This window comes from Microtus pennsylvanicus, chromosome 2, assembly GCF_037038515.1.
Source record: "Microtus pennsylvanicus isolate mMicPen1 chromosome 2, mMicPen1.hap1, whole genome shotgun sequence".
Lineage (NCBI taxonomy): Eukaryota > Metazoa > Chordata > Mammalia > Rodentia > Cricetidae > Microtus > Microtus pennsylvanicus.
Window position 1 is genome coordinate 140,215,562 of NC_134580.1, and position 25,631 is coordinate 140,241,192.

The 25,631-nt window shown below is 53.2% G+C and overlaps 2 protein-coding genes across 3 annotated transcripts in view; both read right to left on the reverse strand.

Moving 5' to 3' along the window:
- Positions 1 to 1,856: 1,856 nt before the first annotated feature.
- Positions 1,857 to 13,385, reverse strand: Slc35h1 (solute carrier family 35 member H1). 2 transcript variants are annotated; one of them, XM_075963050.1, is made up of 10 exons: positions 13,304 to 13,385; positions 9,107 to 9,460; positions 8,604 to 8,754; positions 7,662 to 7,725; positions 6,984 to 7,056; positions 6,031 to 6,199; positions 5,866 to 5,949; positions 3,590 to 3,765; positions 2,968 to 3,097; positions 1,857 to 2,791 (listed from the first exon to the last, which is right to left on the reverse strand). In XM_075963050.1, the coding sequence occupies exons 2-10, from the start codon at positions 9,224 to 9,226 to the stop codon at positions 2,670 to 2,672; spliced, it is 1,089 nt and encodes a 362-aa protein (XP_075819165.1). In that variant the 5' UTR covers positions 9,227 to 9,460; positions 13,304 to 13,385; the 3' UTR covers positions 1,857 to 2,669. The 2 variants fall into 2 exon arrangements, with proteins under 2 accessions (XP_075819165.1, XP_075819166.1); XM_075963051.1 differs by lacking the exon at positions 13,304 to 13,385 and adding an exon at positions 13,130 to 13,297.
- Positions 13,386 to 14,641: 1,256 nt separating this feature from the next.
- Elmo2 (engulfment and cell motility 2) overlaps positions 14,642 to 25,631 on the reverse strand; it is a 38,271-nt gene continuing 27,281 nt past the window's right edge. The window contains exons 11-21 of the mRNA XM_075963052.1: positions 23,444 to 23,566; positions 23,075 to 23,209; positions 22,342 to 22,446; positions 22,153 to 22,261; positions 21,548 to 21,684; positions 20,037 to 20,200; positions 19,816 to 19,928; positions 19,592 to 19,699; positions 18,791 to 18,873; positions 17,146 to 17,223; positions 14,642 to 16,031 (exon numbers count right to left, since the gene is read on the reverse strand). Coding sequence (XP_075819167.1) covers positions 15,831 to 16,031; positions 17,146 to 17,223; positions 18,791 to 18,873; positions 19,592 to 19,699; positions 19,816 to 19,928; positions 20,037 to 20,200; positions 21,548 to 21,684; positions 22,153 to 22,261; positions 22,342 to 22,446; positions 23,075 to 23,209; positions 23,444 to 23,566 — 1,356 coding nt within the window. The 3' untranslated portion in view covers positions 14,642 to 15,830. The remainder of the gene's footprint in view (positions 16,032 to 17,145; positions 17,224 to 18,790; positions 18,874 to 19,591; positions 19,700 to 19,815; positions 19,929 to 20,036; positions 20,201 to 21,547; positions 21,685 to 22,152; positions 22,262 to 22,341; positions 22,447 to 23,074; positions 23,210 to 23,443; positions 23,567 to 25,631) is intronic.

Consider the following 25,631-nt stretch of genomic DNA (forward strand, 5'->3'; position numbering starts at 1 on the left):
ATTAAATAACCCAAATAAAGGGTCAGGGAATGGCCCTTCTGTCTGTCCTCCCCACTCCGCTCTTTTCCTGGGCTGGAAGGTCAATGACCCTGTCTTCAAGCCCAGCAGTAGGCCAACACTCCCTGGATGGCTCACCCTGAAGGATGATCCAGGAAACTCCGCCCTTAGGTCTACACCAATTTACGATACCTAAGATGCTTGCAGGTACCATGGGGCAAATTTGCCTGGTGCCAGGCAACTTCTCTTAGGTCACTGTTTTTTTTTTTCTTACACAGGAAGAAATGGATGGGGGATGCTCCTGAGTCCCTAAGGTAGGGAGGATACAAGAATGGAATTGCAGATATACCAGGCTCTCAGCAAACCTCTGGCTTGTTCTTGTCCACACACCAACCACAGTGTCCTAGTATATTAGGGTCATTAACCTTCCTCCCACTGTGGGCTCCTGGGAGAGGTGGTGGGCATGTAAGCACTTAAAGCTCAGGCCTAGGTCAGCCCTCCCCTTTCTGCTGCTGTAGCAGCCCTGGAGCTGGGGACAAACAGTACAGCCTCAGAGACCAGTCACATCCTCAGCTTCCTTCAACCTGGGCAAACGCTGAGTTACCATGGTGACGCTGCAGCCCCCAAGATGCAGTGGTTGCAGACAGCATGGGTGGTTGGAGGTCTCAGGGCTGAGGGTGGACAGTCTAGACCAGGAGGCCAGGCAGCTGGACAGGCTGGGTGGGGGAGGAGGGAAGGAGGCCTCCTCTAGGCCTGGCTGGTAATTGCTGCTAAGTGAGGGGCTGTCATTGAACCCAACATGTGAGCGGTGAGGACCCACTCCACACCCTGTAATTACTGCACCAGACAGCAGTGCCAGCTTGTGTCCTGGAGAGGGGGGTGGTGCAGAGTAGACAGGAAGCTCTCATCCACCTGAGGCAGCAGGCTGGGCTGCACAGCCCTCTCCCTCGCAGGCAGCCTCCCCAGTTCAGCCCCCCACCCTCTTCCCCTACCCCCACTGCTTCTTCCCACATCGCTGGGCTGGAACAAGAGCATTGTGTGATTCTGACCTCCAAGCTTGCAGAGCCCAAGGCAGAGGAGCCAGATAAGGTAGTGTTCTAGAGAGTGGAGGGTGCCAGGGACTCGACACCAATCACAGTTCCAGCTCCTTGGCTGCAGGCAGTCATGGTTGCTTCTGGGCCTCAGTCTCCTTGCCAGACTCTCAATTCCCAGGGATCCCTCTCCAGCAGGAGGTGGGCAAGAACTCACTTTCGGAAACCAGATTTTATTGGGTTGTAGCCCCACCCCTTTGTGTCTGTGCCATGCAAGGCTTCTTTCCTGCTTCAAGTTGCAACATACACCATATGGTCCTCAATGGAAATATTTACTATCTGTCCCTTCCAGAAGTCTGTGGTCCGTGCGTTCTGGGCACCAATGGAGATCCACTCGCTCCAGCTCTACACAGAGCCCCTTCTGGGTCTTTGCCCAAACTTACACAGATGCCACTGCTGTCAGGCACCCTCTGCTGCCAGGGTTTGGGCAGGGGTGGTAGCAGGCAGGGCTGGAGCCAAACTGTGAGCCAATGGCGCCACCTGCCGTGAGTGCCTGAAGCACTTCTATAGGAGAGCCTGGTCAAAGCAGAGGGGACCAGCTCTCTGAGGAGGGCGCAACCACCAGGCGCCAAGCTACGAGAGGGCTCAGCCCCACAGCATGGCCCTGCTGCCTCCCATGGGACTGCGGTCTAGACAAGTGCACAACTTGGCCCACATTCTGGAACTGAGTCCCTCCTCACACATAGCACATAGCAAGCAGCCTTGAATCCTCACCCAGCAGCTCGGCAAATTCTTTTTTAGGCCATGGTCTCTCGGTTCTTGACAATATTTAAAGAATACATACATAATATTTAATATGTGACATTCTCCAGAAAGCCTGGGATAGACATGATCTTTTTTCCTTTTCTTCTTAAAAAACAGATAGACAATCTACAGCACAGAGAAACTAAGTCATCCACTTAAAGTCGCACAATGGGTAGGGCATGGCAGAGAGAGAATGCAAACCTAGGCTGTGACTCTGGCAGTCTCCAGACGATGGTACTGAGCAAATACTCATTTATTTCTGGTGGTGGGTCTGTAGTAGGGCCCCAAGGATGTGGTCTGGGCAGAAAGAGGAGAGGAGCAGGGCAGGGCAGAGGAAAAGGCCCCGGGCAGGGGAAGGAGAGGCCAGGCCCCAGGGTTCTCCTTGCTCTCATGCCTCAGGCAACATTGGGCAGTGGAGAAGGAAATCATTATTTCAACTATAAATAAATCCACTCTCTGAGGAAGCGGCTGTCCAGGTGATGAGGCCCAGCCTCTCCATGGCTCCTTCCCAGATGCCATGCCCTGCAGTCCAAACCCAGCAACCCGAGAAACTACACACCTGAAGTTCATCTTGGCTCTCTGAGCCAGAGCAACAGTGGAGAAGAGGTTACTGGCTCCCTTCACTGCCAGGTTTTGGGTGAGCCTGGCATCCACTTTTTGGACCACACTCCCCAGGAAAGAGCAGGAGCCACCCCCATCCCCCACCAGGGTCCTACAGGTGACTCTAAGGCCACCACCTGTAGTTGCTCTGAGGAAGCAGCTGGGCCCCTGGTCCCCACCAAGAGTGGTCAGCAGAGCGGACAGCAGAGTGGCTTGCTTCCACTGCTCCTGGACTGGTCACTGCTGCCCCTGGGTCACAAAATACTCCTCGTCATCTTCTTCCTGCTGGCTGCTCCAGAGCAGCAGCTCCAGGTCAGCGCTGGGGTCCGGGCCCTTCGGGAGCTTAGGGCCATCATCACCTTGGGGTAGACACACCGGTTACTGACCTAGTAACCTCTGGAGATGACCTCTATCCTCCCGGGGTGGCAGTGCCATCTGGCACATGTCCCAAGCTACAGCAACCATTGGTAAGAGGTAGCTGAATGGTAGGCGGGACAGTCAATAATACTAAGCCATGGGGAGGAGGCCACCGTACCTCTAGAATGCAGGGCCTTGAGGGCCACATGCAGGGAGATGCCGGAGAGGCAGAGCGCGAAGCCCAGCCAGTTTAGGAGGCTGATCTGATCACCCAGCAGGTGAGCCGCCAGCAGCAGGGTGCAGACTTCCTGTGGCAGAGGCAGGACATGGGGTCAGAAGCTGGTATGACAGGCTGACCCTTGAGGCAGAAGTGGGGGCCCTCTATGCCAGGATCACCAGCCTGCAGGCTTCCCGGTGTCACCGAGATGCAGGTGCACAGGTGCTCCCCACAGACTCCCAGCAAAAGCAGAAAGCCATTCGGGCCCCAGACGACGACTCAGGTGCCCCACAGGAGGGAGTCTGCCATTGCCAGGCACCCATAGATGGACAGGGCTCTCCTCATCATAGCCAGAGGACCCTTCCACCCGAATGTTTGCTTTGGGTATTACTACTCCAGCACAAGGTCTACCTGTCTAGAGGGAAGCTCCTCCACAGACCTGACTCATGTGCCCAGCTCTCAAAGCTGGGACTTTTCACTGATCAACCTAGATGAGGGCTCCAGGCCTCTGCCATGGGAGCCAAGCTGCCAGTGAAGTACAACGCAGGCACACCCAGGCCTAGAGTTACTTCCCAGTATGTACCTTAAAAATGCCAGCAATGGAGAGAGTGAGGCTGGATGTTCTGGAGACCAGGAGGAACTCGGAGAAGCCCAAACCAAAGGCCAGAATCCCGCCAAGGAGGAGGCTCCCAAGAACCCACAGGAGCAGCCCTGTGTCCTGGAAGCGGAAGATCTTCTCTGAGGTGGACAAATGGAGACCTGAAAGCCACAGGGAGAGAGTGGGAGGCCAGGGCCTGGTGTGACGATTGTCTGAGGCAGGAGACAGGATGGGGTATGTGAAAACAGTCCCATGCAGATGACCTGAGACTCAGGGACCATGGTGGCACTACAGATCCCATTAACAGAACAAGGAGGAACTGAACCTGTGGGTAGAGGCTGATTGTACAGGGGCACAAAATGTATGGATGCAGGGCTCCTCACCTTTAGACTGTGTGTATGTGAACATATATGTGCACACACACACGGGCACACACACACACATATATATATGCTAGGCATATACTACCACTGAGCTATACAGCCCAGCTCAAATCTGGGCTTTGCCACTACAAAGCTGCAGATAGATTTGGGTGGAGAGATGCCTCCTTTTTGGCTACCGGTTTCCCTACTGAGAGAATGATGGGGCTGCAACTAGACTATCATCTCTCCAACGAGCAGTATAATCTAATGAACAGACCTCAAAACACAAAAACAAAACAAACCTCAAAAAACAAAAAAAGCCCAAAGCAGAGTGTGGTGGCGCACACTTGTGACCTCAGCTATCAGCAATATAGGAAGCGCTGCCTGACCTACGTAAGACACATCCCACACCAAACCAAACCAAACCACACACATGTAATTTCATGACAAACCTACAGCCCCTCGCTCCAGAGCACACTGTACAACGTGTCAATCCTTGCTTCATTTTGGGAGCTGCGGCCCCTCCCTAAAGAGGTCCTGGGCTCTTTCCACAGAAGGTCCCCATGGCGTGTTAGAGGGGTGAGGTCAGAATCCACTGGGCACAGTAGACACTGGTGGGAGCTAAAGGGGGACAAGAACTTTGGGGGTCAGGAGGGGAAGGGGGCACAGAACTGTGACAAGAGTGTGCCCCAGGCCAGTAGCCTGGCACTCGGGCCATCTTGTTTTGGTGCAGGGCTCAGCAGCACTGCAAAGGCAGTGGCAAATTGAAGAGAATTCGGGTAAGAGCAACATAAGTAATGAAGGCGCTTGGGGGATTAATTTACCAGAGAAGATTAAAGGAGCTAAATCCATGCAGCTTTGCTAAGTGGCGGCGACCAGGGGCTTTTGGATGAGGTTTGCAGAGCGGGGGAAACAGTGAGGACGCCTGGGGAGGGGGTGAGTGTGGTGTTTGCTACAAGGGGCGTAATGAAGGAATGGGGAGAGTCTTTAAAAAGGAAGAGCACGAGGCTCCACACACAAGTTTCCTGGACAACGAGGCTGCAGAATCATTTTCTCAGGGAGGCTGGAGACGCTTCGCTGCTTGAAACGTAAATGGATGTGGGCTGGAATTTTCGGTAATGACCCTGAGGACAGCTGGGACTCTGAGAAGGAGGGTAAACAAGACTAATCCCAAAGCCCTGAAGAAAGGAAGGTGGCAACATCCTGCCCACCTTGTACAACCCCCTGGCCTTGCCTCTTCTCTGGAAGCCACAGGAGACAGAACAATTGTCCGTGTACCCAGGCTGTCTCCCAACCCCAGCCGCGGAAGCTGCTACTCTGCCCGTGTTCCCTGAGCACACAAGGCAGAGCCTCCTGCCCCTGCTTCCCAGGGTGTCCTGGTGTCATCAATCCAGACATCCACCACTCATTTTCTACCATCCCCCCTTTCGACCCAAGCATCCCACCTGGGGCAGACCCTGACTCTGCTCCCTGGGAGGCATGCACTCCACGTGACAGAGGGCCTAGCCTCCCAATGCCAGGTTGTTGAGCACCAAGTTTGGCTTGCTGACGAGCTTTGGAGCTTTGGGCAAGCTTTCACCTTTCTCATTCCCTTAGTTTCTTTCTCCTGCCACATAGGGATGAAAATAGTCCTCCACATCCGGTTATAGGGGCAATGAAAATCTGGAGCTGTCCGCACTGTCTGCACTGACTCCTTGTACTCCACACATCATTTTTTTGTACCCTTGTCACGAGAGTGTAGTCATTCTCTGTGTGTCTGTCCAGTCCCAAACCACGGAGTCTGGGGAGGGACTGAGTTTTAGATCTGGGCAACCCCTGTGGCTAGCACTGTGCTGAGCTCAGAGCAGTAATGTGGGATCTGCTGTACTACGGTGCTCAGAGGTAGAAAACAGAGTGTACCTTCAAATATGGCAAAGAGAGGGAAGAGTCCCAGGAACATGAGTGGCTGCAGGTGGAACATGGTGTCAATGGGATTCTGAAGGCCTGCAGAACACGACATGGGAAGTTGTCACACCTGGCCTGTTGGCCTGTCTGCCCGACTCCCAACCTTCCCCATGGGCTCACCCAGTTCAGCTTTCTGCAGAAGTATTTGTGTAAGGGTCCAGCGGATGCCGCCGATGAATGAAGCCCCCAGCACTAAGGCAAAGCCCTCCACGTTGAACTGTGTGGACTTATAGGTAAACATGAAGAGGCCCCCAGCGATGAGAAGGACCACTAGGACCAGGGCTGCACGCTAGGAGAGGAACAGTACAGTTCACTGGGAGCTTGGGGTTCAAGCTGCACGCTAGGAGAGGAACAGTACAGTTCACTGGGAGCTTGGGGTTCAAGCCACACGCTAGGAGAGGAACAGTACAGTTCACTGGGAGCTTGGGGTTCAAGCCACACACTGGGAGAGGAACAGTACAGTTCACTGGGAGCTTGGGGTTCAAGCCACATGCTAGGAAGGGAACAGTGCAGCTCACAGGGAGCTTGGGGTTCAAGCCACATGCTAGGAAGGGAACAGTGCAGCTCACAGGGAGCTTGGGGTTCAAGCCACATGCTAGGAGGGGAACAGTGCAGCTCACAGGGAGCTTGGGGTTCAAGCCACATGCTAGGAGGGGAACAGTGCAGCTCACAGGGAGCTTGGGGTTCAAGCCACACACTAGGAGGGAACAGTGCAGCTCACAGGGAGCTTCAGCCTCAAGCATGTGCCACATTTGGGGCTGGGGATCAGGAGCCAGCCATTCCACGCCCCATCTCTTCCAGAGGTTCTACTGGCAGACACGGCTGACACACAGCTGGCATGTTTCTAACATCGTACTCAAAGTACTGGTGCCCATTCCAGGCTCCAAGTGTGCCCAATGAGTACCAAATTTCTTCATGGGAACCCAAGGCCTCGGGGAATGCTGGCCCTCCTGCACTTGCTTCTTCTACACCTTCTATCTAGGTCCCCTCCCCAAGAAAGACATTGTAAGAGACCCGGGCCAGTGGTCTCCACATATGCAATGACAGGAAGGGAAAGGGATGTGGGGCCTCACCAGTTCCTCCAGCTTGAAGATCAGAGAGAAGATCAGGATGAAGAGCACGGCGGACGATTTGGTCATTGTGTACCTGGAGCAGAGATACCCACAAATACACGGCTGCAGACCCAAAGAGCAAAAGCAGGAAGCCAGTGAGATCTGTGCTGATGTATGAGCTTTTAAGAGAAGCCTCCTAGGGGCCTGACAGTCAATGGGGGAGGAGTAGTGGGTCTGACGTTAAGTTCACCAAGTTCTGTTCTCTACCTGGCTGTTGGCAGAGACTAGGTAAGGAAGATTAGAGAAACCTGGACAGAGACCTGAGGGACTGCCTTCTCTAAAGCAAGACATCAGAGCTGTGACTGGTGACCAGCTGGGCTGATGGCAATGCTCCACTGTCTGGTTCTTTACTCTGCTGACTTCTCCCCCAACAAGCAATTATAGCTGCTCTGTCCAGTCCCCTGGCTTCTCCTTGCTGCCTGGCGGGCAGGTGCAGCAGCTCTCTCTGCACTGGGCTTAAGGAGGAGCTGGAGACTTCTTGGAGCACTGCTGGGTGCCAGTAAGGAGCGGAGGGAGAGCAAGGGATGGTCCCAGAGACTGATGGAGTAATTGGCCCACTGCTGGCTACACAGACTGCCCGCTGGACAGAGCAAGTGAGCTTGGCCTGTATGGGGGGTGGAGGGTGTGGCCAGTACTCACAGTGATACGGTGATGTAGAGAAAGCTCCAGTTAGACAAGCCCACATCAAGTGCTGTTGCCAGTGCTATGGGGACAGAGGACACCCGGTCAGAGAAGCCAGTCGGCAAGCATGTGGCTGAGGCACCTGAGACCCTGCTTGCCCCTCCTTTCCAAGCAACTCCAGGTTAACACTTGGCCAAGAATCCATCCTGATTGGCTAGGCCTGTCAGTCTCCTCTGTGAGTCCACCTTGATTGGCTAGGCCCATTGGTCTCCTTTGTGAGTCCATCCTGATTGGCTAGGTCTATCAAACTCCTTTGTGAGTCCATCCTGATTGACTAGGCCCATCAATTTCCTTCTTGAGTTCATCCTGATTGGCTAGGCCCATCAGTCTCCTTTGAGTCCATCCTGATTGGCTAGGCCCATCAGTCTCCTTTGTGAGTCCATCCTGATTGGCTAGGCCCATCAGTCTCCTTTGTGAGTCCATCCTGATTGGCTAGGCCTGTCAGTCTCCTTTATTTAGTAATTTGAACAGCTCCAGACAAGAGTATTAACCTGATCCTGTCAAGCTGCTCCCAGAGCACCTGGCCATCCACAACTAGCCCAGACTGCCAACTTCTGCTCCTCCTACCAGCAGGGCTCTTCCTTCTGACTTCACACTCCCAGGGCCAGAGGTACCCATCCACCTTTCAGGTCTTGTCACTCAAGACCTTGGAAATCTTTTAGCCCGACCTAGCATGGTCACCCAGTAAGGCTCCTGTTTCGCACTTGGTGGAACCCACTGAAGCCCACGTAAGCCAGCAAGGACAGGGATGCTGCCTGCTTTGACGAGAAGCAACAGTAGGAGACAGGTGAGGAAGAAGCGGGGCGGGGGTGGGGGGGAGAGCGGGCGACAAGTAGGGAGCGAGGGCTCCTCTGATTTCCGGCCTAGGCTCTCCAGCAGCCGTCCTCAGGCGGGACCTACCTGTGGGGGCCACTCTTCTGAGGTAGTCAGTCCAGCTGAGCACCACTCGGGCCCTGTGGCTGGAGCACTGAACCAGCGCCCTGGACAGGGCTGAGAAGAGGAAGATCACGGCCAGATGCAGCATGGTCATGAAGAGGGGGAAATGGAAGCTCTGTGGGGCCAAAGCAGAGGTCAGGAGTGGAGAGATGTGGCTCGCCCCTCTATCTCCTCCCTCTGGTGATAAGGGTCAACCCAGGGTCTCCTCCCTCCTCTGGTGCCAGGGGCCAACCCAGGGACTCAGCCACATAGTGACCCCTTGGAACAAGGGTTAGTCCCCACTGTGTAGGTCACACAGAGAGGAGGCAGCCCAGGGGTTCATTCCTACCCAGTTTCATCACAACCTGCTGGTCACCTGCTTAGCCCTCTCAAGGCCAATGTCCAGGAAAAGCCACCAAGACCCAATACAACTGTACCAACTCCAGCCACCTGCAGGCCAGACCCTGTGCTGGCGAGGCCCTGGTTACCTTGGTCAGCCATTTGTTGTAGAAGGTGATGCCTATGGAGAAGCAGTAGTAGAGGAGGACCAGGCCCAGCGTCAGCACCGCCTTCCACACAAAGGCGACATCAAGGGCCCACCTCCCCATCCGTGGGCCAGCAGGAGCAGGAGCCTTGCTTGAAGATGGTTAGCAGGAAGAACCAGCAGAGCTGGACCACGGTGTTCAAAGGACAGTTCCCCTGGCTGGAAGAGTTCTCTTCACCTCCATGGTGTGGCTGTGCAATGGGCCCCAGACGGAGTCCTCACCTAAGGGGCTGGTGGCCAGAGCCAAACTGTTCCATGGCTAGCTGGATATGGAGGTCACAGGTCCCCAGCTCTGCCGCTGGAGAGAAGAGAGGGAGAGTCTGGCCACAGTGACCACAGAGGCCATGGGTCCCACCCCAGCACAGGGACTTAGGGCTCTAGCGTACATTCACATGAAAAGTGACCTTTCAACAGGTAGGTGTAGTGCTGTCGGACCTTGCCTCAACCCTCCAGCAGCGCCCAGGTACCTTCACAAAGGCCAGAGTCCGCCTGCAGTTCTGAGTCTAATCTGGTCTAGTCTGTCTCTGCCAGTCTGTCCCGGCACAGAGGGGATGACCACCCTTCCATCCTTCCTCAGTACAAATCCTCTTCCTCAGGGACCTGTCTACGAGCCACCATTGCTCTCCTACTTTTCTCTTGTAGCAACTGAGAGGGGTGTGATTTGAGAAGACTTTTTTTTCTTTTTAGTGCTGTAGGCAGAACCCAGAGTCTCGCGCTAGGAGCCATGCTACCACTGAGCCCCACCCCCACCCCCGCTGCTGTCCCTCGTAAGGTTGCACTCCACAAGGGTCTCACACATACCTGGCACTCTCTATATTCTCCTTTGGTCTGATGGCCCCATGACAGTGTGTGTGTATGGGATTTCAGGGCACTCATCAGGTCTTGAGGAGCTAAAGTGACCCAGGCATCCCTTGCCCTGGTCTCCAAGAGCTACTCCTAGAAAGCAGGTGCCCACCAAACCAAATTACCACTTGTCAATCAGCCCAGCAACACCATGAGTGCCCAGGGCAAGCCTGGCTCAGGGGACACTGGGGAGCACTGGCCCATTGTTGGGCATACTACAGCTGTTTCCTCCCCATCGTGCTGAAATGCCAGCTCCCCTGGAAGCCTTCCAGCATCGTGGGATCTGACTTCCCTCCTTCCAGTCTGGTCAGTCCACTCTGCACTCTGGAACCTGTTATCACATTCCCTCCTGAGGCAAACTAGGCTCGCTCTGGGCTCTGCCAAAAGGACTCCTGGACTGTGGCTATCTCTGAGGAGTTTGGAACCTGGAGGAAGCTCCTGGCATTCGGTGAGTAGGGACTGCAAAGGCCCTGCCCAAGGAGCTCAGCACCATTCTGTATTCTGAACATCTCTGACAGTCACATAGAGGGCTCACTTCTGATTTCTGTAAACATGGTTTTCCAGGGCTCTACCATATGAGATTGCATGCTGTCAAAGTGGAACCAAGAGTCCCCATTCTGGAAAGCTTCTTTGCTGACAACAGCTCACATCTCTGGGACTGCTATCATGGTTGCTGTGAGCTTAGCCTTATGGTGGGCTCATTCCCAGGTATTCTATAGCAAGAGGAACACCAGTGACCTCATGTGACTCTAGCACCTCTGTCAGAACTGACAGATGGACACATTTTATTCCGTCATCAATTACCTTCCCTTCACCTACGGTTAGGACACCACTGGTTTTCGAGTTAATGTACAGTTTAAGATCGAAAGACATGGTGGGTCCAAGGGAGAGGCACTGCCCTACTGGCCTAAGGCAGCCTTGCATCTTGACATCCTTTCTGCAGGCTAATATCTCCCCAGCATGCAGCTTGCTCTGGTCCCCGTGAGCCCTAGAGGGAGATCCAACCACTGACTAGACCTGTTCACCTGGGCCATTAATCACAGGGTCCTGTTTACACTGCTGGACAGTTGGGGACACAGGCTCAAACCAACTTCGAACAGACCTCAAGGTCCACATTCCCGCAACGCCAGCGCTCTGTGGCCTGGGGGAAGTCAGTCCTGTGTACTGCAATCCATTATCAAATCCCTGTTTCTACTCACGGGATGCCAGGGGTACTATGCCCCCAACCCACACTGTAACAACCATACTGGGTCCAGAAGTTAGTTACCTTGCAGTGCTGGCAGAGCATGTGGAGGGCCTGGGCTGAGTCTCCAACACTGCAGGAAAAACACTGCTCCCTCTGAACCATGGCTTCCCCTCCCAGGCGGAGCATACTACACGCCAGGACAGCCTGTTCCCTTTATCAATTTACTGGCCCGCCACCTTCTGATGACTTCCTACCTGGTCACAACGGTGCTCTCTGTCCACTATTCAGCCTGCCTTTCCTTCAGACAGCTTGTCTAGCTCCCCACCTCTAGGTGACCATGTAGAAAGTCACTAGCCCCAAACACAAAGCCAAGCGCCAGTTGGAAAGCCCCGGGAAGCACACAGCCCCGGGAAGCACACGGCCCCTCGCTCCACGTGCCATCACGAAGCAGTGCTTGGCCTCACACCAGACACACAGACGTGAAACCGCTGCGGCCCTCACCCTCACTCTGCGGTGAGAGCAGACTTGTGATCACATCTGCCCAAGCAATGGATTCAGTCTCCCTGTTCCCGAGAAACAGCAGCTAACTCAGAGCAGGGTGGAGCAACGCTGCGGCACCTGGCCGCCCTCTACCACCTCAGCTGTAGCCCGGATGGTGAAGCCTAGTGCTTCAAAGCACAGGCTGGAACATCAAAGCCCTGTGAGCAGAGCCCTCTGCGTCCACCTCCTGCTGAGATCACAGCACCTGGCCTGAGAGGACTCATATGCTCTGACCATGTGCTTTTGGGGCAAGGGTGTCACTAGCATGAGAAGCAGCACTTGACACTGACCCACTGTCACCTCTTACAGCACAGCTGTCCAGTCAGTCTGTCTGGCTGTGTTTCTGTGGCTCCCTGGCGAAACTGACCACTTCCTCCTCAGAGACCTATGGGGCGTAACTTGCAGCAGTCCCTGAAGTCTTCTGCTTTCCGGACTGCTGCTTGGCCAGTGCCTTCTCTCCAACTCAGCTGATCAGAACTGGTCCCTGAGGGGTGGAACCCAGCTTTTCTGCCTTCGTCCCCATCCCACCAAGACCACCTTAAACTTCCTGTGAGGACGGAGGAAACTAACTGCCATTTAGGAAGCTCCAGTTGACAGCTCAACTCAAGGTGCCCCGGGGAGCTACCCTAATATTTCTCGGGTCTCCGTCCCACTCTGAAGTCACTCAGAAAGTCATCCTAAGGACTGTTGGCTTTGGCCATAGGCAGTCGCCCCTCTGCATTCTTATCCTGCCCTGTCAAGTCCACCTCTAGTTATGTGTTGACCCACCCACTTCTCTTCCCTTCTCTACCCGCAGTCTAAGCCACAGTTACCTTTCACCTACTGCCTGCACTTCAGAACTTGAGTTGTCAACTTGACACAGTCTACAATCACCTGGGAGACGGGCCTTGGAGCACACCAGTGAGAGAGTCTCTAGATCAGGTTAACTGATACGAGGAAACCCATCTAGTTGTGGGCAGGGTCTCCCAGAATGCATGGAGGGGAATGGGACACCAGCACACATTCGTGACTCTCTGCTTTTGGGCTGTGGATGCGACGTGACCAGCTGTTTCAAGCTCTTGCTGCCCTGACTTCCCCACGATGTTGCACACAGAACTGTGTGGAAAATCACGCCCTTCCCCTTCCTTTCTAAGTTGTTTTGGTTGGAGTGCTCTAGCACAGCAACAGGGAGAGAAACTAAGACAGACAGCACCAACAGACTGGAAACCCCTGGGCTGGGGCCATAGGTCTTCCTAGGATCCCGCCTGCCAGAGCCCTGCAACCGCACACTCAGCCGTGTGCCCAACACATCAGCCGGTGTCCTCCCGGGTTACCCGATGCTCTCTGTTTCTGTCCCCCTTCCCCAAAGCCCCCACCGAGAGTGGCACATCCCCCTGCGTGACGTCTGTGTTTGCTCACGTGTCATCGCCGCGCCTGCCCGGCAGCGTCCATCTGGTTCCCCCTCAAGACTCGGCCCCTCGTAAGTGCTTGGTAAATGCCCGGCGAATGGGCCCAGGGCCACGAGAGGCCAGGGGAAACTGAGGCCCGGGCTGGGCGGGAACGCAGGGGACCGCCCACCGCACGCCCACTTACCTCCTCCACCCAGGCGCTCGCCCCGAGACTCCTGCCGGAAGCGCGAGCTGGGCACTGGGCCGCTGGAGGCGAGACTTCCGCCGGAAGCCGGTGAGGGTGGGTGGAGCCAGAGCATCTTTCTCTAGCCAAGCCGGCCACAGCAGGCTTTATAACCTCTGTCTCTTTCCCAAAACTGGCATGTGGGAACGAATTACATGTACTAATAACTCTTTCATGTGCTTTTTTTCTGGGGCCTTAAGCATCAGGAAATGATGTGAGGACCATTAAATTTTAGAAATGTAGACAGTCTGGGCAAAGTAATAATGGACACTTGTGAAATTACATATACTTAATACATTTGTGAGAATTATTCAATAGGTTGAGTGGGTGAAGATCATCCCAGAGGAAACGAAACCCGAAAGGAAGGGATGGGAAGGGTGTGTTTTTACTGAGAGCCCAAGAAAGCAGGTTGCAGTGGCTTCAGAATGCCAATTGTGCACACCCAGATTCGATTCATTTTAAGCACAGGGCATGTGGGCAAGAGAACCTCGTAAGCCATGCGAGCTAGGGCTGCAGACCCAAGCTGGCCCGGTTCTCTGCTTTTGCCCTTCTGGGCTCTGTACTAAGACTGACTGCAAACAGATCCTTGCACATGACTTGGCTGGGTTTCTGGTTCCTAGCGGAAGGCTCAAGGCCAGAGTGTAAGCTGTGCTTTGTGTACAGTGCTGCTGCAAGCTGCTGCCAGCTGGCATCACGCAAGCATTAGTTCAGTCAATGCTTCCTAAGACCTACAATGGTACCCATCGCAGCCCAAGGTCTTGGCTTCATTCAGCCCTCAAGGCCTGTGTTGCATGCACTTTCTATGCCCTCTGAAAGCGCCTGTCCTCACCCCCTTCTAACAGTGGCAAGAGGAAGTATCTATTTTCATCACTGCCCTCATTCAAGCCTCCCAGCTACCAAGGCTGCTGATGGGAGCAACAGCTTAAAACACCAGCTGGAAGGCTGGGCACCAAGTCCAGGCAGCACACGAGGTGCGGAAAATGTCTTCTTTGAAAGGCACAAGTACTCGAGCTGTTCCCTGGCTGTGTCCCTGGCAGGGAAGAGAGGGAGGATGGAAACTTGGGGGTGTACGGTACGTCTTTCCACGCTGTACCCAGCAGGGCCGAGCAGGAAACACTCTGTCCTGGTACCACAATCTGTGAGCATGCTTAGCCAGCAGGTATGAGTAGTCTGTGCATGACACAGCAGGATAGACGAGGAGGGGAGAGGATGGCTCCAGGAAGGAGGCTGGGAGCGCTCCCAGGAAAATGGAATGCCTCCCTACCCTTGTGACAGGGAGCAAGTGCAGAGGAGCCGGTGTTTATAGGAACCAGTCTCCATGAAAGAGTATTTATTGAAAACACGGTCACTGACAGGAAGCTGGCTGCTCTCTGGTTACACGCTTAGCTCATGACCCAGAGCATCCCTTTTTATGCTCAGTTTCATCTTCCCTTCAATATTCTGTCCTAGGATAGGATGGTCTTATATAAATATATATACACGTCTGTATAAGTATGGCCTATAGTAAAGAAAATATATAGTACACTCTTGGTTGGGCAGTACCACCATGCCAGGCTACCAGTACTGAATACCATCATGTTAACATGCGTCCAAGGAGAGGCTGTGCGTGTGCTTCAAGTGCTGCAGCACCAGAGAAGGCCCATGGCACAGCTGTGGCCCTAGCTGCTTCTTGAAATCATGGCTAATGGCTAAACCACAGTGCCAGAAAGGAAAGAAAGGGAAGGCAAACTGCCCCAAGTCTGGGAGCAAGAGGGAAGCAAACAGAAGGGCCTGCAACTAGGGAGCATGGGAACATTCTTCCTCAGGAAGGAAAAGATAGAAATGGAGGGAGAGAGCGAGGAGGCCTCAACCTCACTTTTCCTGGAGTATTCCTGGAGCCTAAGGGAGCAGGACTCAGGCTGGAGGCATCTGCCTGGCCAGCATGAGACCGAGTGCTTGGGGGAAGAGATTGCTACCTGTGTGGGCAAGAGAGATGGATACTCCTAGAGACAGATATATAAGGGCCAACCTTGAGGCTGCAGCATCTTGGCACAGGATGAGGCTGGAATGAGCCCTCAGAGACCTAGTAAGCAGAAGCACTAGGCCTGTTTTTGCCTGAGCCACTGAAGACAGTCACTCCAAGGCTCACACCATCCCAGTCCTCCAGTCCCCATGGGCAGCCTTTCCTGGGCCAGCTCCAGCCCACATGAGTTCTCCAGAAAACCAGAGAGTAGGCTCGGGATGGGATGGCTGTTGGTAAGTCCAATTCCAGACTCAGGGTAGGAGGAAAGAGCATCTTGAGTTCACTCCTCCAGGCCCAACCCCAGGCTCTGTGGTGCTGAGGAGGGCGGCAGGCCCTGACTTCATGACTCCTAGAGAATGGGGTCCAAGAGAAGTCCTGGGTCCCATTGGGTTTGAGGGGTAGTCACTATGACCACTCCAGAGTCTGTACAAGTAGAGGCAAGGCACAGTCTGCCAGTGTCTCTCCTGGGCCCCAGTCCCTTCCTGCTCATCCGTAGTGATAGACGAAATCATAACTGCTGGGCTCCTTGGGGACCGGTGGTGGTGCCTCGGGGATCTGGATGTTCTCCAAGTCCAGAAGACGCAGCTTCATCTCCATGCTCAGCAGTGTGTCCAGGTCGCTCTTGGTTAGCTCACTGGACATGTCCTTCCCCAGGAGGGCGCTGAGTCCATCAATCCAGATGCAGTACTGTGGGCAAGTTGCAAATGTCACACCGTGGTCCCAAGGGCTGCAGTGGGACTCACGGCAGTGCTGGTTGGGACCATTTGGAATATGCAAAGCTCATAGGAGACAAGGGCAAGGGCAGATAGGAGATGGCTGTCACTATCAACTGATAGGATTTTAGGTGGGATTTGTGTGAAAACTTTAAATAAGGAATTCAAAAAGATGGAACCAGTACTGGAGCAGTGGGATGAAACAGGAGCAGAAAACACACACTCAAAAGAGAAGGAAGCAGACAGGGACTCAGCAGTGCTATTTGTTTTTTTAAAAAAAGTCAATTACGTTAAAAAATATTTTTAAGGGAAGTACAAAAGAAATTGGCATAGCTTTCATGATGGAACATGCTTATAACATCCAAGCACTTGGGAGATAAAGGCAGGAGGACCAAGGGTTCAAGGCTAGCCTCTTCCCAGAATGCAATGGTACAGCAGAGGGTCTGCTCTGTCAGCCCTCTGATGCTGTTCTCCTTAGTCCGTGCCTTGTGCACGGGCACTGCCATCCCAACACAGCCCTACTGGCCCCAGTGCCTGCTCCTCCTGCAGTCCGACACCAAGTGCTCAACAGCAGGCCCCCAGTTAACAATGAGTTAACTGAATTGGGCACTAGCTTCGTCCTGGCTACTGGTGAACTGGGGTCCCTTGTTGGGGGTGCAGATCCATCTAGCTCCACAGTCTAATTGCATCCATTGCATTTAACTGGGGTTCAACTCATCTGGGAAGATGTGACTGCAAGATCACACAGAGGAAAACCATGCCCACGCCATGCCTAACTGTCTAATAATTGCCAGCTGCTCCTAAGGAGTCAGGTGAAAGGCTGGTGTGGTGGTGCAGGCCTTTAATCCCAGGATCTATGTGAGTTCAAGGCCAGTCTGATCTACACGTCACACACACACAAATAAACAAAACAACTCCCCTCAAAGTAAAGTGGCGAATCCAACTCTGAGGTAGAAGGCCCACAGACTTGGTGGTCCATTATGCCCATCTGCTTTCAGGGGGACACTGCTGTGCTGACCACAGCTCCTCTCTGACTAACAGCCACAGTTAGGGCACTGCTGTTCAAGGTAGTGCGGCCCAGTGCTTACCTCATACTTATTAGGAGCAATGAAATTCAGTGTCTCGTCGGGATCATACAGGATGGAGAAGGCCAATTCCAACACCTCCTACAGAGAGAGTTTGAGTGGTATGGAGCGGCGATCAGTGATGATGTCACCAAGTCCCTAACCATGAGCCCAGGGGGAGTTAACCTTAGCTCACCCACTCCCTGGCACAGTCACACCTAAGAGGTGGTGGTAGTGTTTTAAACTTGGAACTCGGTGTGGTGGTGCCTGCCTAGATCCCAGCACGTGGGAGAGTGAGGTTTGAGGTTAATCTGGGCTATATGGGAGACCCACCTTCCTCAAAAGAGCAAACAAACAAAAACAATTGCTGCAAAGTATTTTTCACATTCAGAACCTTGAATGCCAGAACCCTATGTTTTTATCTTCTATCCCAAGATGGCTGGCTTTCTCTTTGTATGGTGCTGTACTCAGTGCAAAAAAGTCCTGAGAGCTAAAAACCCCAACAAAAGCAAATTACTGACGAGCTGAGACAGTCTGAGCATCAAGAAAACAACTGCAGTACAGAGTCACACGTGATCGGCTTAAACCCATGAGCTCAGAGTCACACGTGATCGGCTTAAACCCATGAGCTCAGAGTCACACGTGATCGGCTTAAACCCATGAGCTCAGAGTCACACGTGATCGGCTTAAACCCATGAGCTCATAAGAACACTAAAAACACAAAATGGAGACATAAAAATTGGTTATCACAGTGTGGCACCAGGAAACAACTCATATAATAGCTTTAGAAGCAGTTATATGAAAGGAGAGTAAAGCCGTTGGCCATTTTCCTAAAAACCACAACGGGGAAGCAGATAAAGGCAGGTTTCTTTACTGAGAAGTGGTTCAGCTCATTAGTAAACGGAATGCCCCTAGTTTGCAAACCTTAGCTGCTGAGCAGCTGTAGTTGGCTGACATGAAGGAGCACCACCCGGCCATTATGGGTCTCCTGATAGGCCCCAATGCCATCTAGGAGATGGCCACACCAGGGCAAAGTCAAATCAGAACCAAATCAAACCTCTAGGTCCCTGTGCCAATTTACAGATCGGGGACAGAAGCACAGAGAGACAGTCAGCAAAACCCGAACTCTGGGAGATGACTACATAAGCAACATGGTCTATTAAGCTAATAAACTGCAAAGACGGGAAAAAGACGGAGGGGGAGGCATGAATGAAGGACTTAGAGACGCAAACACTGCAGCAAGCAAACCGACCAGAACCAATTTAAAACTGGGTGCAATGTGTGCATGTGTGTACACTTGACATTCATAAGACAGTGGGTGGACATTTCAAGGCTAATGGAATATTTGATATTGAATTATTGCTTTTTATCTTCTGCCAGGTGTGGTATGAAACTCCGTGGTTTTATCGTTTAAAGACATACAGTAGATACTCATGAATAAAGTGATATTCTACTTGGGGTTTTCCAAAGTCAAAAGGAAAAGGCGGGGGGGGGGCAGAATTTGCTGAGATTGGTGAGCTGTGCCGTGAGGTCTATTTATTTTTATAGTGTTCAAACCTCTTGATATGGAGTGTACAGGAATAACTTACAGCGGGAAGAGACTCAGCGTGCACCTGGAGCCTGCAGGTATCACGCGGGTGCTGGTGTTCAGGACAGCCTCCCCACTCACCTTGTTCTGTTTCAGGGCACTCTTCTCTTTCATGTGGGGACAGTCTTTCCCAGTGACAATGGCCTTAATATCTGCAACAGGAACTGATAAACAATGGGAATTAACATCTGGAAGCTGAAGCTGCAAACTGGTCTAGCACTGGCCTCAGTGTTAGAAGGGAAGCCCTGGGCAGAGTGCCAGGTGGCAGCAGCTCCCAGGCTCAAGGGCCCTCCCAGCTCAGGGAGGTGTGCCCATGTGAACCTGCCCTGCTCTTCCATCTCTTCCTGTACACCTGGCTGTGCTCCACAGGTGCTACTTGGGCTCATCTCCTTTAAGGAGTAGAGCTTTGGGCACCCCTCCCACTTCTCTTCCCAGTAGTGAAGGTGGCAAAGAGGCCAAAGCAAACGGCTGCCACCTGCTACAGTGCCCTGTGGAAACATGCATTTCTCACACGGTCCTCTATGGATAGAAGTATGGCATTAATCCCATTGTACAGTATAGGAGTGAGTATTAATTCACAACAACTAGTGTTAGCAATCAACTAGGGAGTAAGCCAGGGTTTCCATTCAGACCCTGGAGCTTTAGAGCCTCTGTACACCCACGGCCTTTCAGTGGAGTCCTGTATTGCCCTCTGACCTACACACTGGCACATCTGGGATCTCAGTAACTCCCAGCCACCCTGAGGTGGGTCAGAAATGGCAGACTAGGAAACTGAGGGCGTGTGCCTGAGACCAAACACTGGGTTTGAGACAGTGAGGACCAGCACTCAGGGGGCCTGTTAAGCACAGGTGTCACGACACGCCAACAGAGACATACACCTACTTTTCTCCTGCAGGGATTCAAACGTCACCTCCCCTTGAGGGTTGTCATCCAAGTCACCATAATGCAGGACCTTGTGGTTCAGTGCCAAGCGGCAGTGCCAGAACCGCTCTGGAACACAGGACGGCAAGCCGGTGAGGCAGGCAGTGCTGGGCAAAGGGCCGCTCTGCAGAGCCTCCCAGGCAAGCGTCCCAGGCAGGCTCCCAGTGCCCTAGCTGCCCCCTTACCTTGCCGCCGACGGTTCCCTATCTTTCGGAAGCTGCTGCCCTCACACAGTCGGTTCAGGCGCTGTTGCTTGATTAGTTCCAGGATCTCGGGCTGGATTTTCTCCCGAAGCTCCCTGTGGCACACACACCCAAGTCAGCAGAAGACCATAAGATGGTGGTACTCAGGAGGTAGAGCTGGTAGCAGGTTACCTCCCTCACGGGCCCTCTCAGTTAACACTTACACAATTGGTGGGGACTGAAAGTCATCCTGGCTCATCCTCTCGGACTGGCGCAACCGCAGAATCTCTGAGTAGCTCAGGCTGCGAAGTTTACTTTTGAACTGATCCAAAGAGTTGGGTTTAGAGGGCAGAGCCCGGGTGATCTGTTCTCGGACGACTTGCATAACCTGGACAAAGAAGGAGGCCCCAGGCCACTCTGAAAATGGGCAGGCCCATAGAGACCAAGGCTCTCCCTCACCCAGTATAGAGTCCTGATTCCTAATGGATGCCTTCTTAGGTGATGACTCAGGTCACGTGACTGGTGCTGACAGGAGCTCTATTTCTCACACATATCATGTAGCCATGGTGGCAGGAAATGGGTTCTGATCTCAACTCTTTTTATTTTATCTTTTGGTGTTTTTGAGACGGTTTGTGTGTGTGTGTGTGTGTGTGTGTGTGTGTGTGTGTGTGTGTGTGTGTGTGTGTATAGCCCTGGCTGTCCTGAAACTTACTCTGTAGACCAGGCTAGCCTCAAACAGAGATCTGCCTGCCTCTGCCTCCTGAGTGCTGGGATTAAAAGCATGCACCACAACTGCTTGGTCTGGGTTCAACTCTTGAACGCTCTTAAACCTATTCTTTCATTAAGACTAAACATCTCAGGCTCCATCCCCTTGTTTCTACAAAGAGGTATCCTCCTATACACGATGCCATTAACAGAAGATGCTACATGGAAGGCGGGCACGGTGCCCAGCAGATAGGGTGTTACAATGTGCCCATTTCCCTAAAACAACTGTCAGAGAACAAAGCAGGATGCTTGCCTTCCCATTGTATAGCAGCATGACCCAAGTGAGGGGAGAAAATCTCAGGAAGGAGTCACGAGTACCCACACACAGAGTCTTATAGACCACTCTTTATACTTCCTAAGGTTTGTTGTTTAGTTTTACTTTCTTGAGACAGGGTCTTGTTGTGCAACCAGGCTGACCTAGAATTTATGACCCTCAGCCTCTCAGGCATGCAGAACCATGCCGGCTCCCTTCTAAAATTTCCACGATGAGATGGTCAGTCTCAAAATACTGGGCTCCTGGACTGCTGGCCTGTGAGGGTCTAGCACGGCCCTCCACACTGGGGCACTCAGAGCACCGAGGCCTGATAGGCACCGTGATGCGCACAGCGTGCTAGCTCTCCTGCCTTGCTGACACTGGCTATCCGTGGATCTCATCTACCACACTGCAGCCATGACAGGCACAGCAATCTTGCTCAGCTATTCCCCTGACCCCTGTGGAAAACAGCGGCAGGTGTTAGCTTCCCCAGGCAAATGAAGGTCATGGGCATCATGAGGAAGATGTCTGCTCAAGGTTACAAAGGGAGTCACAGCAGCTGAAACCCAGGCTCCCCAGCACTTCGACCTTGTGACTCAGAACTGCCGACCGAGCTGGTTTTCCAGCTCAGGGACTCCCCAGGCACTGGCCGGCTGTCCGAGGCTGTCGTGTGATGGTCTTCCTCCGCCAGCCTCTGAGTGGTTTGGCAGCACTGACCTTGTTGAAATCCTCGGCTGTCGCCCTCATCTCCTTCCAGGTCTTGTTCAGCAACTGGATGCAGATTCCAAAGAGCTCTTCAAAGGCGCGGTCATGGGTGAAGAACATAGGATGGTAGTCATTGCGCCCTTCGTTTGCTGTGGAGAAAAACCAAGAACATGAAGGCTCTGCCCTCAGGCACCCAGGGGCACCCATCTAGAAACGCTGGATTCTCTGCGCCCAAGTCCTGAGGACAAGGAAAACAGAGCACAGACTATAGCACATCAAGGAACAGGAGGGGCCTTCCCTCAAGGCCTTAGCTCTCCCCAGGTGTTTTCTCCCTGGGTCTCTCTCTATCTGGTTACAAACTCAGCTAGTCCTTACACAGAGTACTTGGGGTCTTAAGAGATACCTCAGATGACTAGCTCAGACAAAGCAGCAGCCATGATCACCACAGACAGGAGCTCAGACAAAGCCATGATCGCCACGAACTGGTAAAATGGATGATAAGCTCATGGAGTAATTATGAACAAATGGCCCCTGCCTGCAGCCCTCCAGTTCCCAACATCTAGCTGTCCATCATCTCTAGCTGGACACTGGCTGGCAGAAGAGGAGAGGAGACTTACGGAGCTCTCCGACCTGCAGGATCTCACAGAGCATCTTGGTGAGCTCAATGGCACTGCGGCCAAATGGACACTCGTGTTTATCCTCCCGGCTACTGTTCTCCAACACAATCTACAAGCAGAGAAGGAATGGGGGTTGGAGAGAGGAAGGCATGGATGGGCATCAGGACTGAGAGGCTGTCCTGCCTTTACCCGAATGTAGGTGTCCTGATGAACTTTAGCTAGGTACAGCATGTTGTCCAAAGCCAGCATTCCAGGAGGAGTCTGGGTGAAGTCCAAGGCTGGGTTGATATGATTCTGGAGAAACCAGGAGACCAGGTGTAAAAAGGAATGTGTGGAACAACCTGAGGATCTTCTCCTGCCCTCCCTTCTCTCAGCTCCACTCTAGCATGTCCGAACACCAGGCTAAGGCTGACTGTCATTCACCCCAGCAGCTAGCAGGCCAGCACCGAGTATGTACACAGTGCAGTTAAACCAAACTCACTCCCAATTGAGTTGTGTTGAACCAGACTACGGTCACTCTAACTTTATGAAAAGCAAGCTGTGTCAGAGAGTTGACTCACACAGACTATGGGTGCCATCCCTTCCTCTCCACTGTAGAACGGGAGGTGGGGAGGCAGAGGACGGAAGCTAAATCTCAATACCAGAGATGAGGAGGCTCCCCATTAAGGTGAGAAGAGACCACTACAGCTAGAACCACTCTAGGTACACGATCCCCTCCCCTCTGCTGAGGCTGGCTTAACTAAGGAATGCCCAGATGATGTATGCCCACTGAATGGCCAGGGCCAAGGTGAATTGAAAACACAGGTCCTAACCTCTTTCTGCCTACTCCTCCAGAGCTACCACTATGGGAATTGGGGAGCTGCCAGGGCTGGCAGAAGGCCTCCTGACTTCCTGTCTAGGAGGGGGCACCCCGGATACTTACAGTAAACCCCAGCATTTTATAGTCCTTGGTATACATGGCCTTGCGCTTTTCAGTCCCGCTCCCAGGAACACTGGTAGGGTCGGACTCTGCATCGAAGGCAATCCTCCGCAGTTCAAATATAATGTCTCTTTGAGCCTGGGAGGTGTACACAGTAGGCAGGTCAAGCAGCTACCAAAGGGAGCAAGGAAGAGAACAGCCAGTCTCTTGGGAGGGACCAGCAACGTTCAGGACAGAAGGGGGCAGCTCACACTAGCGCTGACAGGACTGACACAGACCGCTTCACGCAGCACTCCCAGCACACAGAGGGTGGAAAGACCACAGTCAAGAAGAAATAGCACAGCTTATACCAGGAAGGCCCCTAGCACCTGCCTGGTCATTGGGATCCATCTTAGTCATCATTCTTTCTTCCAGAAGGTTAAAAGTCAGGACTTGAAGGACATAGAGCTGATGGGCCATCTCTGTTTTGATTGGACGATTCCCCCGGATCACATGCTAGAAAAAACAAAGGCAGGAGCAGGGCTCAAAGGACTGTCTCTTCTTGAAAAGTCACATCCACACTGGGGGCGGGGCAAGTACACAGGACAGGGATCACCTCCTCCCTCCACAGAGCCTGCATGCTCTCAAGAGGCTGGAGTGGAAGGGGGCTCCACCCAGCCAGAGCAGGTTCATGCAGGCCTTCCTCTCCACTCTTGGGCAGGGGAGGTGGGATGGAGCAGACATCGAGGGAGGGAGACACACCATCAGGGTGAGAACAGGCCACCAGACCTAGACCCACAGGCTCGCACGACACGGGACTGAAGCCAGGGCAACAGCCAGTGCATGGAAGAGGGCCACTGGCAGACAGACTTTCCAGTCTATCACTTTAAATGATACGCAGCCACCTTCAAGGAGGGCCATTTGACTTTCCTCTCCAACCTCACACCACCCTCCTAGTCCTTTCTCTCCTTGACTCTCCTGTCACCCCATGTAAGCCCTGTAACCCCCAAACCATGCCTCTGACTATCATTGAGTATCCTCTCTATCCTCCCACTGTGGACCCAACAGCTTCCTTTGACCTGATGCCCTCTCCTCACCTTCTCTCACCTCCCAGCTGTCTTTCTCCCTGCCTGTCTTGGCTAATCAGCTTGGGTATCTCACATGGGTCTCTCAACCCCTGTCCTTATCCCCACAACACCCTGCTTTTCTTTTCCTCCTTGCTCCCTGGACTTCTCAACCAATACCTCTGCCCCAAGTCCTGAGTCCTGTCACTCTGGGTTCTTGTCCAGATGCTACCATGTCCTACTGTGTCCATCAGGTCTTACTCTATAGCCCTGACGTCATCTAGAACCGCTCTGTACAGTGTAGCAGCCACAAGTCACTGTGGGTATTTGTGCTTGTGGCCCAGTCCCAGCAGCCACCCTCTAAGTGCTTGACAGATTCTCCGTGGCTCAGGCCAGCAGCACAAAGCATTACAGCAGCATGGGACCTCCACACAACCCCGCCCTAGCACTAACTCAGCAAAGCTCCCCTAACTCGACCCCCCTCCCCCATCAGCTCTGACTCTAGACCAGCCTTTTGGAACCTATGCAGTACAAACCGATGACCCTGGGCTCACATGGCTAGTGAACACTGGCCAGGTCCAAACTATGGTATGCTGAGTCTACAATACAGCAGACCAGGAAGCCTTAGTGTGAAAAAAGAAGGCTGGCATGTGTCATGATGCTTCATGAACACATCTCTTGCGTGCGGAAATGTTTCAGGTATCATGTGTTAAATACACCGGATATTAAGCTCCATCTCTCCCATCTCAAGTCCACGCCAGGCTTGAGTTGTATTTCCTCCAGCTGGGCCTAGACCTCATCCTCAGCTGTGGCCCTCAGGCGGTCTGCTGTTTCTACATCTCCGCTGCCCAGTATGGTTGCCACTTAAAGTCATCCATTCGGACCCCTGGTCCTTCCAAGCAGCATCCTCTCTGGACAGAACTTCCCTAAGTGGAATGTGTATCTGCCCAGCAGCCCTCAGAACAAAAGTGGGAAGTCTCCTGCCCTCGATCTCCTGCTGACTCATGTCCTCTCCATCTCCCTAGCTTGTCTTTTGCTAGCTGAAACTCAGGTGTCCAGTCAGCACCCCGCAACGTCATGCTCTGTTCTGTTCTCATAGCCAGGGGCTCTGCCACCCTTGTCTCCTCTACATCTCGTCTACCTTGCCCCCAATTCCTCAACTGCCCACTCTCTCCTCCACCCTACTGCACCCGTGTGTCCACCCCTAGTCCCTCCTCCTCACATCTCTCCCTCCCTCATGAGATGGCTAGGAAGAGAGGTGGACATCAATATGCACTTGGGTTTTTGTCCCCTTTCTCAGGTGAAGAGGGAGGTGGGTGCTCTACCAATGCCACAGAGCTCTGGGGTCGCTCAGACACTTATCCACTGCCTGGGAGATCAGTTCAGTCCTGTCGCTCAGATGTCTACTCCGAGGGATTCTCTTCTAATCCATCAAGCTAAGTCTCAAACTCAGAAGACTTTCCCGAGAAGTGCCTCCTCACACCCACATGAAGAGGGGGGTACCGTGGCCTGTTCTG

What these genes read in the sequence shown, in the direction of transcription:
- Slc35h1 (XM_075963050.1), bottom strand. Translation starts at nt 9,226, where the DNA reads ATGGGGAGGTGGGCCCTTGATGTCGCCTTTGTGTGGAAGGCGGTGCTG. An exon ending in TCTTCAAGCTGGAGGAACTG is followed by an intron (nt 6,200 to 6,983) that starts GTGAGGCCCCAC and finishes TTCCTCTCCTAG; the next exon opens with CGTGCAGCCCTGGTCCTAGT. An exon ending in TCTCTTTGCCATATTTGAAG is followed by an intron (nt 3,766 to 5,865) that starts GTACACTCTGTT and finishes TGTGGCTTTCAG; the next exon opens with GTCTCCATTTGTCCACCTCA.